Raw genomic sequence first — 12,066 nt, 5'->3', positions numbered from 1 at the left:
ACGAAGAAAATGAAAAAGAAGACCAAGTCAGAGGCCTCTGATGAGCGTTCGGAGACTGTCTCTGTAGCCCCAAGCAACGGATCGAAGCGATCCAAGATGAGCGTGAGCTCATCTGACTCTCCCGAAAATGAGTCGCCCATGGAGACATAGGGCGAGTCCACCGACGACTTACGATCGACGGAAACCAGCTCGTATTCTGGTTTCACCACCGTCTCTCCCAGCCTGACTCCCAGCCAGCGTCCAACCAAATTCCTCCCCCAGCCGCAGGGTCCACCTCCGCTTCGTCCGCTCCGACGAAGCTCCCTCCGGTGGTTGTGAGAAGTCTCCCTCTTCACACCATCCGCTCGGCTTTGAAAGCCAGAGCAATAAGTGCCACGTTCCAGCTTTCGGGCATCGGCACTAAAGTCTTTATCAATTCTCGCCCGGAGATGACAAAGCTCATTAAGTTTCTGACGAATGAAAAAGCGTAGTACTTCCCACACGACGTCAAAAGCGAGCGTCCGTTCAAGGTGGTGGTCCGCGGTCTGCCACTGATGGAAACTGATGAGATTACCAGCGAACTCCAGGTGCAGCACGGCCTCCAAGTCGTGGACGTGCAACGCATCAAGCGACGGGACGAGCAGGAACGCTCGTACCACAACCAACTATACATTGTGTCGCTGAAGCGCGGCACGTCAACGATCCAGGCCCTCCGGGCCATACGAACCATACAATCGGTGATAATAAAGTGGGAGCCGTATCGAGGCGGGCGCCGAGGGGCCCCCCCATACAGTGCATGCGCTGTCTGCAGTTCGGATACGGCTCGCGGAACTGCATCATGCATCCCCGCTGTTCTGTTTGTGCCGGTGGCCACTCTTCGGCTGAGTGTCCTAATCTAGAAAACATCAAATGTGCTAACTGAGCACAAAGCCGACAGTCTGGAGTGCCTCAAGCGCTCGATGTACCTGGACATACGAAAACAAGCCAGCAACCAGGGCCGAATACAGGATAAAACTGTAATATCCAAAGGCTGACAATCAGCCCGAAGCTAGGGAAAGTGCCCCCAATTGTCACGGGTCAGCCATGGGTGGAGGAGTAAAAAAAGTGCCCAAAAAGTGCAAGAGAATTACTCTTTCTCTGGAGGAGTTCAACCGATTGACAAAAGCGAAGTCAGATGTGCCAAGTGTGCAAGTGAGCAATGAATATGAACTTCTAAGCGACAATAGTGAAATGCAATGTGCAACAGTCCCCCAAGCAGAGGGACTCTGTAATATCCAACGGCCGGCAATCAACCCGAAGCTAGGGAAAGTGCCCCCAATTCTTATCACGGGTACATCTGTCGGAGATGTACATCGCAAAATCACGAACGCAGGTGTGATCGATTACACCACTAAGTGTACGTACAGAGGAATTGTGGTTAACACAAAATCGTCTAAAGACTTCAAAGTGGTAGTCAGTGCACTCCAAAAAAGCAATACATCCTTCCACACGCACCAGCTACAGGAAGATAAAACGACCAAAATTGTCATCTTCGGCCTCCCCGAAATGACTATTGAAGAAGTGACCTCAGCTCTCGCTGAGAATAAAATTAATCCTAAGAAAGTTTAAAAACTTTTCATAACAAAAACCGACCAGGCAATGTACCTGCTGCACTTCGTAAGGGGAACCACAACCCTAGCGGAACTCAAAAGTGTTCGGGCGGTAGACCACCACCGCGTTTATTTCGATTACTTATCATCAAAGAGTGGACCAATGCAATGCAGAAACTGCCAACAATAAGGGGATTGAAACGCAAACTGCCATCACCAACCCGTGTGCGTAAAGTGCGCAGGTGCTCACTCTTCTAACACCTGCCCGTTGAGCCTCACCACCATCAACCCCGATGGAAAGATATCTCCATCCAAGCTGAAGTGCGCAAACTGCAGCCTCCAGCACAGAGCAAACTTCCACGGCTGCTCAGCTCGACCGACGCCAGCGAGCAGGTGCAAAGAAAGAAGACAGAATTTGTTTTCAATACACGAGCTTCCCTGTTTTGGGGAACCAGCAGTTCCATACCACGCACACGAATCCGCGGTCATATGCGACCATGGCATGTCAAAAAGCCACAAGTACAATGTCAATCTTCAACGAGATTGGGCAAATAGTAGAAGACGTTTTCGCATGTATGAGTAAATGTAACTCGAAAAAGATTTAATTGCCATTATAGTGCAAATAACAGCAAAATACTGTTTTCCAAATATTAAATAATCCACTGTAACGTCCGGATCGAACGCCGGCCGTCGAATATTGTAGAAACCTGGTAAACCTATATAAATCTTCGTATCCGGTCAATTGACATGTGTCAATTGACCGCATGGTAACAAATTGACACTGTAATAAAGCTCTCTTCATCATTGACCGCCGACGAGGTCGGACGTGCCATAGTTCGTTCGTTTTAACTGTTGGCTTTGCCGTTGTAATGTGCCTATAATCTCCGTACGTGGAGCCTTATTAGTTATTCGTGCCTTTAATCTCCGTACGTGGAGCCTTATTAATTATTTGTGCCTTTAATCTCCATACGTGGAGCCTTTTACTTATTTGTGCCTTTAATCTCCGTACGTGGAGCCTCCTTAATTATTACATCATCGTTAGTGGCCGTTAGCCTTCCGGCCATTAAACCACTTAAACTTATCTCTTGGAACGCCAACGGCGTATTCAGTAAAAAACATGAAATTTTCAATTAAATGATATTAAACGGTATTCATATCATTACCTTAAGTGAAACCTTCTTAACACCAAATTTGCGGTTATCGCACCCCAATTACATTGTACATAGATTAGACAAAACTACTGGTAACAAAGGTGGCGGAGTAGCCATCATAATAGATAGGAAAATTAGTCATGAATTACTTTCAAGTTTTAACCTTAAAGTAGTAGAAGCAATAGGCATAAAAATCCGTACCCCTAGGCATACAACCCTGGAACGCTGCCAAGTAACAAGGTCATGTGGAGAAGCGGGCTGCTCCGCTTACCACCACAAGCTTCTGCACAACCATGCGAGACCAGACCGACAATCCAATTCGAACGCAGTCTACAGCCTCTCGCACGCAGTAGCATGCACTAAAACGCTACTCAACTACGTGCCGGTGACAGTGCATGGTGTGGGGAAGTCCGTAAACACATATGCACTGCTGGATGATGGTTCTGCGGTAACACTGATGGACGAGGATCTGGTAGCAGAACTAGGCCTCAAGGGCTATCCAAATCCTACCAGTTTAAGCTGGACTGGGGAGCTTACCCGCGAGGAGCCCAAATCTCGCACCTCTTTGAAGATATCGGCCGCCGAAAACGCCGATAAAACGTACTTGATGCGGAACGTTCACACCGTCGCGGATCTGGCGCTACGGTAACAAACGCTAGCCGTGAAGGAACTATCGGCCGCCTACGGTTACCTCGGTGCGGCAGACACTAGAAGCTACACGAGAGCAACGTCTCGGATACTGATTGGAATCGACAACCCACATCTTTTGACAACGCTTAAGACAATCGAAGGATGGCTAGGACAACCAATAGCAGCCAAGACGCGTCTCGGATGGATAATTTATGGTACTCAGGAAGCCACGACGTCGCTACAGCCTCACAGCGTCTACCTGGGTAAGCCTTCGAAAGGCTCCCATTCACCGAGACTATGACGGTTGCGATCGAGCGCTCGAGGTGAGCAGACGCGTTTTTCGGAGCTCTACTACGAACGAGTTGAGAAACAGGCGGAATCACAAAAACAAGTGTACCTGTGACATATTTTGTCACAGGCTTTGATATGGTGAAGGCGGTGGACAGAACCGAGCAGCAGGGGTCGCCGGTAATAGCCGAGGAGCTGCAGAGAGAAACGCGACCGGTGCGGTCCCGTTCACTATCATCGCACAGCTTGTTGCAGCGATCCTTCCTGAAAAAATCGGCGACACCATGCAACGAGTGATGGTGGAGCCAACGCTAACCTTGCCCAGGTCGCTCGTGGCGACAAAACTGGCCGAAAAACCGACCGAGGGGGACATTCGTTCGAGCGCAGCGGCACCGGTAAAAATGCGCAACTCAGACTCAGGCTCAAGTTCTCCCGGTGTCGCCCGGCACGGCGAACCAAAATTACCAAACCGTGGAAGGCGCGGCTGCGTCGGCCAAAACATCTGGTCTCGTGGATGAAGGTGTCATAACCGTGGTGTTGGCGGCGATGGCGGAACTGAAGTCCACCATTCAGGAGCTGCGATCGGAAAACCGGGAGCTTCGCACCCACGTGGAGCGTGGAGCAGCTCGACAAATTGACGCGCAGCCAGTTGAAACAGCAAAAAATCTGTACCGCGAGGGCACAGAAGCTGTCCAACGGATGGTGACAGAAGCAATGAACAAAGCCCCGAAGCCCCTGCGCTCGCAGAACCGTCGGGAAATTCGACCATTTTTGCTTAACACCGAGATAGCGGAATGATGAAGAAATGCATCGAAAAACCAAAAACGTCAAAATATAGTCAACACATACACTAAAAAGTAACAATTTACGGATTTGAAAAATTTTCAAAAATAGTGAAGAAATAGCGTTTTACAAATAGGGGTGGGTCAAAATGACCCCTAAAAAGTATTCTAGGGATAGTCATGTTGGTTTTCAGAACTGGTCAAACAGAAAAATCAGAAATTTGTTGTTTTAGATGTAGCTTTTGGTTTTAAGAAAAGCTGTGGTGATCTTGGTTTGACATCTCGATCGACTGGAGCTAGACTCACTCGCAGGACACTGAACTAAAATAGGCCACAAAGAATATAGGCCACGTAGAAAAGTTCTCGCAAAGTTACCAGTTTACAAAAAAAAACAGCTTCTCGGGCGAAAAGTGTACCGTGATGAGCAACGACGGTGAAACACAAACCTAGTTTACACACACAAACCTTTGCCAAAAGGAAATGTCAAAAATGACATTCCCACCCGCGGAGAAGCGCGCGCTTCCTCAGTCTAGCGCGAGACTCGGGTAAGGTCAGATGTGCACCACAAACGGGATAAACACTACTTAAAACACTGGAGTCATTCCGGGAGTCAAACATCGGCGGTCCAAACAAACAGGTCTACGCCGGGCTCCAAGAATGCAGTCCGGAGTCATTCCATCAGTGACGATGCCTCCACCAATGCTGCTACAAACCATGCCGTGCGGAGTTATTCCACCAATAAGGGTACCTCCACCCATGCAGTCTCAAGGCTCGTAGTCCGGAGTAATTCCAACAGTGAGCATGCCTCCACCGACGGGGCCTTCAAACATGCACTCTCGAGTCATTCCGGGAGTCAAACATCTTCGGTCCAAACAAACAGGTGTAAGGCGGGCTCCAAGAATGCAGTCCGAAGTCATTCCACCAGTGACGATGCCTCCACCAATGCTACCTCAAAGCATGCCGTGCGGAGTCATTCCACCAATGAGGGTACCTCCACCCATGCAGTCTCCACCAATGCTGCCTCAAAGCACGTAGTCCGGAGTAATTCCAACAGTGAGGATGCCTCCACCGACGGGGCCTTCAAACATGCACTCTGGAGTCATTCCGGGAGTCAAACATCTTCGGTCCAAACAAATTGGTGTAAGGCGGGATCCAAGAATGCACTCCGGAGTCATTCCATCAGTGACGATGCCTCCACCAATGCTGCCACAAACCATGCCGTGCGGAGTTATTCCACCAATAAGGGTACCTCCACCCATGCAGTCTCCACCAATGCTGCCTCAAGGCACGTAGTCCGGAGTAATTCCAACAGTGAGGATGCCTCCACCGAAGGTGCCTTCAAACATGCACTCACATGGAGTCATTCCGGGAGTCAAACATCTTCGGTCCAAACAAACAGGTGTAAGGCGGGATCCAAGAATGCAGTCCGGAGTCATTCCATCAGTGACGCTGCCTCCACCAATGCTGCCACAAACCATGCCGTGCGGAGTTATTCCACCAATGAGGGTACCTCCACCCATGCAGTCTCCACCAATTCTGCCTCAAAGCACGTAGTCCGGAGTAATTCCAACAGTGAGGATGCCTCCACCGAAGGTGCCTTCAAACATGCACTCACATGGAGTCATTCCGGGAGTCAAACATCTTCGGTCCAAACAAACAGGTGTAAGGCGGGATCCAAGAATGCAGTCCGGAGTCATTCCATCAGTGACGATGCCTCCACCAATGCTGCCACAAACCATGCCGTGCGGAGTTATTCCACCAATGAGGGTACCTCATTGAAATGTATCAATTACATTATGGACCGCCGCAAGTGCATGAACTACTTATCCAAGGACCACCCGGCCAATGCATGCCCGAGTCAACGGAGGTGCCAGGTGTGTGGCAAGAAGCACACCACGATGCTACACGTGCATTCCGCGCCGACGCCGGAGTGACTTGCTGACTCCGTGCCCTCACTCCGTGCCCGCTACGTGCATCCGCACCCCAGTGTCGTGTCCCGCCGCTCCCGCTTCGTGCGTCCTCGCGTGTGCTCCGTGTCCCGCCCCCCTTGCTTCGTGCCCCGTGTGTGCTCCGTGCCTCCTCGTGCCACCGCGCCGCCCAGTGCCTGCTGCTTGCCGCCTGGTGCTCGCGCCGCTTCTAATTCCTGCTCCGTGCCTCTTCGTGCTGCCGCGCCGCCCAGTGCCTGTCTCTTGTCAGGAGAAATTCCAACAGTGAGGATGCCTCCACCGAAAGTGCCTTCAAACATGCACTCTGGAGTCATTCCGGGAGTCAAACATCTTCGGTCCAAACAAACAGGTGTAAGGCGGGATCCAAGAATGCAGTCCGAAGTGATTCCACCAGTGACGATGCCTCCACTGGTTGTGGGAAATAATTGATCGACAATAATTACGTCCTCCGCGCGATCATGCGATGAGCGCATATCAATTATGTCATCCGCGCGATCATGCGATAAGCGCATATTGATGACGTCCTCCGTGCGACCATCAATATGCAAATCCCTTCCATGACCCGGAAGATCGTGTGACGTGCCAGACCGCGTGCTGGAATGTCAGCTTATCACCGCGTGCTGGTACGTCACAGGAGAGAGCGCGTGGGAGAGCTTTCGATACGGGCAACTCTCCCACGCATAGGGAAGTGGAGGGGAGCGATGAAGCCTATAAAACCGTCGATCAACGGATCGACGGGCCTCTTTCTGTTTACGTTCCCGGACCTTTCGGCTGTTATCGCGAAACCGATCGAATCAATAAAGTACCGTTTAGCAAGTACGCGAAAGTTTGTCAGTTTTAGTGATAGTCAGTCAGTTTAGTCAGTTAGTGAAACAAACCTGGTACGTGCTGCATTAGCTGCGTGCAACCCTCGCTCCCGTGCGAAAGCGACGAAAGAACATTTGGTGACCCCGACGTGATCGCGAAAAGTGCCGTTCATCAGTGCAAAATTCTGTCGCGATCTTACGCCATGAATAGCGAAAACGAAAGCAACGTGGCCGAGGCCTTGCGGCTCCTTACCGCCCTCGAGGGCAGCGTTAAGGAGGTGGCCGCAAGCCTCGATGCGAAAATAAAACCGGAGGTGGCCGCCGTGAAAGTGGACATTTTGGCGTCCCTGTGGCGGGACGGGAACGCCGCGCTGATGCGCGTCGAAGGAATCACCGGCCCCCATCCGCGCAGGGGCCCCTTCACGGAGGCTTATGCGGCAGCCATGGCGGCTGCAAGCAGGTGCCGTGACGGAGCTGCCTCCAAGCCGTCCATTTTGGACGCCACGATGGCGGGGCAACCATCGCGGGCAGACCACCTGCCACGCATTGAGCTGCCCAAGTTCGAAGGATCGCCCTCCGAATGGCCCGCGTTCTCGAACCGGTTCGAGAAGCGCGTGGCCGGGCTGTCGGAGGATTCCGACAAATTCGCCTTCCTTCACAAGTGCCTCGAGCGATGCGACATCGCGAGGCACAGCTGCGAGGCATTTGAGAACGCCGGCATGCCGTTCGCCCAAGCTTGGGCCAAGCTGGAGGAGAGATTCTATAAGAAGCGGGTGGCATTTATGGGCCACATCCGCAAAATCCTCGAATTGCCCAGGATGAGCGCGTGCGAAAGCGACGAAAGAACACTCCACCAATGCTGCCACAAACCATGCCGTGCGGAGTTATTCCACCGATAAGGGTACCTCCACCCATGCAGTCTCCACCAATGCTGCCTCAAGGCACGTAGTCCGGAGTAATTCCAACAGTGAGGATGCCTCCACCGAAGGTGCCTTCAAACATGCACTCACATGGAGTCATTCCGGGAGTCAAACATCTTCGGTCCAAACAAACAGGTCTACGCCGGGCTCCAAGAATGCAGTCCGGAGCCATTCCATCAGTGACGATGCCTCCACCAATGCTGCCACAAACCATGCCGTGCGGAGTTATTCCACCAATAAGGGTACCTCCACCCATGCAGTCTCCACCAATACTGCCTCAAAGCACGTAGTCCGGAGTAATTCCAACAGTGAGGATGCCTCCACCGACGGGGCCTTCAAACATGCACTCTGGAGTCATTCCGGGAGTCAAACATCTTCGGTCCAAACAAATAGGTGTAAGGCGGGATCCAAGAATGCAGTCCGGAGTCATTCCATCAGTGACGATGCCTCCACCAATGCTGCCACAAACCATGCCGTGCGGAGTTATTCCACCAATAAGGGTACCTCCACCCATGCAGTCTCCACCAATGCTGCCTCAAGGCACGTAGTCCGGAGTAATTCCAACAGTGAGGATGCCTCCACCGAAGGTGCCTTCAAACATGCACTCACATGGAGTCATTCCGGGAGTCAAACATCTTCGGTCCAAACAAATAGGTGTAAGGCGGGATCCAAGAATGCAGTCCGGAGTCATTCCATCAGTGACGATGCCTCCACCAATGCTGCCACAAACCATGCCGTGCGGAGTTATTCCACCAATATGGGTACCTCCACCCATGCAGTCTCCACCAATGCTGCCTCAAGGCACGTAGTCCGGAGTAATTCCAACAGTGAGGATGCCTCCACCGAAGGTGCCTTCAAACATGCACTCACATGGAGTCATTCCGGGAGTCAAACATCTTCGGTCCAAACAAATAGGTGTAAGGCGGGCTCCAAGAATGCAGTCCGGAGTCATTCCATCAGTGACGATGCCTCCACCAATGCTGCCACAAACCATGCCGTGCGGAGTTATTCCACCAATAAGGGTACCTCCACCCATGCAGTCTCCACCAATGCTGCCTCAAGGCACGTAGTCCGGAGTAATTCCAACAGTGAGGATGCCTCCACCGAAGGTGCCTTCAAACATGCACTCACATGGAGTCATTCCGGGAGTCAAACATCTTCGGTCCAAACAAATAGGTGTAAGGCGGGCTCCAAGAATGCAGTCCGGAGTCATTCCATCAGTGACGATGCCTCCACCAATGCTGCCACAAACCATGCCGTGCGGAGTTATTCCACCAATAAGGGTACCTCCACCCATGCAGTCTCCACCAATGCTGCCTCAAAGCACGTAGTCCGGAGTAATTCCAACAGTGAGGATGCCTCCACCGACGGGGCCTTCAAACATGCACTCTGGAGTCATTCCGGGAGTCAAACATCTTCGGTCCAAACAAATAGGTGTAAGGCGGGATCCAAGAATGCACTCCGGAGTCATTCCATCAGTGACGATGCCTCCACCAATGCTGCCACAAACCATGCCGTGCGGAGTTATTCCACCAATAAGGGTACCTCCACCCATGCAGTCTCCACCAATGCTGCCTCAAGGCACGTAGTCCGGAGTAATTCCAACAGTGAGGATGCCTCCACCGAAGGTGCCTTCAAACATGCACTCACATGGAGTCATTCCGGGAGTCAAACATCTTCGGTCCAAACAAATAGGTGTAAGGCGGGATCCAAGAATGCAGTCCGGAGTCATTCCATCAGTGACGATGCCTCCACCAATGCTGCCACAAACCATGCCGTGCGGAGTTATTCCACCAATAAGGGTACCTCCACCCATGCAGTCTCCACCAATGCTGCCTCAAAGCACGTAGTCCGGAGTAATTCCAACAGTGAGGATGCCTCCACCGACGGGGCCTTCAAACATGCACTCTGGAGTCATTCCGGGAGTCAAACATCTTCGGTCCAAACAAATAGGTGTAAGGCGGGATCCAAGAATGCAGTCCGGAGTCATTCCATCAGTGACGATGCCTCCACCAATGCTGACACAAACCATGCCGTGCGGAGTTATTCCACCAATAAGGGTACCTCCACCCATGCAGTCTCCACCAATGCTGCCTCAAGGCATGTAGTCCGGAGTAATTCCAACAGTGAGGATGCCTCCACCGAAGGTGCCTTCAAACATGCACTCACATGGAGTCATTCCGGGAGTCAAACATCTTCGGTCCAAACAAATAGGTGTAAGGCGGGATCCAAGAATGCACTCCGGAGTCATTCCATCAGTGACGATGCCTCCACCAATGCTGCCACAAACCATGCCGTGCGGAGTTATTCCACCAATAAGGGTACCTCCACCCATGCAGTCTCCACCAATGCTGCCTCAAGGCACGTAGTCCGGAGTAATTCCAACAGTGAGGATGCCTCCACCGAAGGTGCCTTCAAACATGCACTCACATGGAGTCATTCCGGGAGTCAAACATCTTCGGTCCAAACAAATAGGTGTAAGGCGGGATCCAAGAATGCAGTCCGGAGTCATTCCATCAGTGACGATGCCTCCACCAATGCTGCCACAAACCATGCCGTGCGGAGTTATTCCACCAATAAGGGTACCTCCACCCATGCAGTCTCCACCAATTCTGCCTCAAAGCACGTAGTCCGGAGTAATTCCAACAGTGAGGATACCTCCACCGAAGGTGCCTTCAAACATGCACTCACATGGAGTCATTCCGGGAGTCAAACATCTTCGGTCCAAACAAACAGGTGTAAGGCGGGATCCAAGAATGCAGTCCGGAGTCATTTCATCAGTGACGATGCCTCCATTTTGGACACCACGGTGGCGGGGCAGCCATCGCGGGCAGACCACCTGCCACGCATCGAGCTGCCCAAATTTGAAGGTTCGCCCTCCGAATGGCCCGCGTTCTCGAGCCGATTCTAGAAGCGCGTGGCCGGGCTTTCGGAGGATTCCGATAAGTTTGGCTTTCTGAATAAGTGCCTCGAGCGATGCGACATCGCGAGGCACAGCTGTGAGGCGTCCGAGAACGCCGGCATGCCGTTCGCACAGGCATGGGCCAAGCTCGAGGAGCGGTTTTACAAAAAGCGGGTGGCATTTATGGGCCACATCCGCAAGATCCTGGAATTACCAAGGATGAACTCTCCATCGGCGAACGCGTTGATGCGTGTCATCGACGTGGTGGAGACGGCCGTGGCCTCAGCCCGTCAGATCGCCGAGGCTGACGATTCCACCTCCGTGGTGGAAGACGGGCTGATTGTCGCGCTCGTAATGGAGAAGCTAGACGCTGACACCATTGCGAGTGTGACACGGCGTGCGGACCAGCAGCTCATCCCTACGTGGGTTGAGCTGCGTCGCGAGTTGGATGGGTTGGCAAACAAAATATACTACCAGCCCAAGCGCAAGGAGGATACGGATCGAGCGCGTGGAGCAAACCAGCGAGCAGCACGGACGGTGCTAGCTGCAACCGTCACCCCGAAGCCAGCTGTCATCACCCCCAAGCCTGCGCGGACCGACGACCGCTGACAATGACGGCGATGTCAGCTGCGAAATCGTAGGAGTTAAAACATTCGCCGTGATCGACTCTGGGTCGAAATATAATCTCTTGAGTGAGTCCGTATGGGAGAAGTTGAAGGCAAGCAAAGTGGTAGTAAAATACCAAAAACAAAATACAGGCAAAGTCTTCAAACCCTACGGTGGAAAAGAACTTCCAACCATTTGGGTATTTACTGCAACCCTCAGGGTAGGACAAAACACCCTGGATTCGGATTTCTACGTGATCGGAGGAGAGGGAAAAGTCCTGATTGGTCGCGATACGGCGACAGAAATGGGAGTTTTGAAAATAAGCGTCAACAACATCAATGCACATGACCCACTAGGAACCAACCATCAAGGATATTGTAGTTGACATCCCGATTAAGGAAGATGTAGTACCGGTTATTCAGCCGTACCGTCGTATTCCACCTGCACTGGAGAAACTAGTAGAGGAA

General features: G+C 52.1%; 2 protein-coding genes across 2 annotated transcripts; both read left to right on the top strand.

The window, feature by feature from the left end:
• Positions 1-3,176: 3,176 nt before the first annotated feature.
• LOC131285244 (uncharacterized) lies at positions 3,177-6,353 on the top strand. Its single transcript, XM_058314098.1, has 2 exons — positions 3,177-3,364; positions 5,300-6,353. Exons 1-2 carry the CDS (start codon positions 3,177-3,179, stop codon positions 6,351-6,353), a joined length of 1,242 nt encoding a protein of 413 aa, XP_058170081.1.
• A 1,021-nt stretch (positions 6,354-7,374) lies between these two features.
• Positions 7,375-11,002, top strand: LOC131285243 (filaggrin-like). The gene is made up of 2 exons (XM_058314097.1): positions 7,375-7,997; positions 8,113-11,002. Exons 1-2 carry the CDS (start codon positions 7,375-7,377, stop codon positions 11,000-11,002), a joined length of 3,513 nt encoding a protein of 1,170 aa, XP_058170080.1.
• The last annotated feature ends 1,064 nt before the right edge of the window (positions 11,003-12,066 follow it).

This window comes from Anopheles ziemanni, chromosome 3 (genome assembly GCF_943734765.1).
Source record: "Anopheles ziemanni chromosome 3, idAnoZiCoDA_A2_x.2, whole genome shotgun sequence".
NCBI classification, from domain to species: Eukaryota; Metazoa; Arthropoda; class Insecta; order Diptera; family Culicidae; genus Anopheles; species Anopheles ziemanni.
This window is presented reverse-complemented; position numbering and strand designations above follow the sequence as displayed.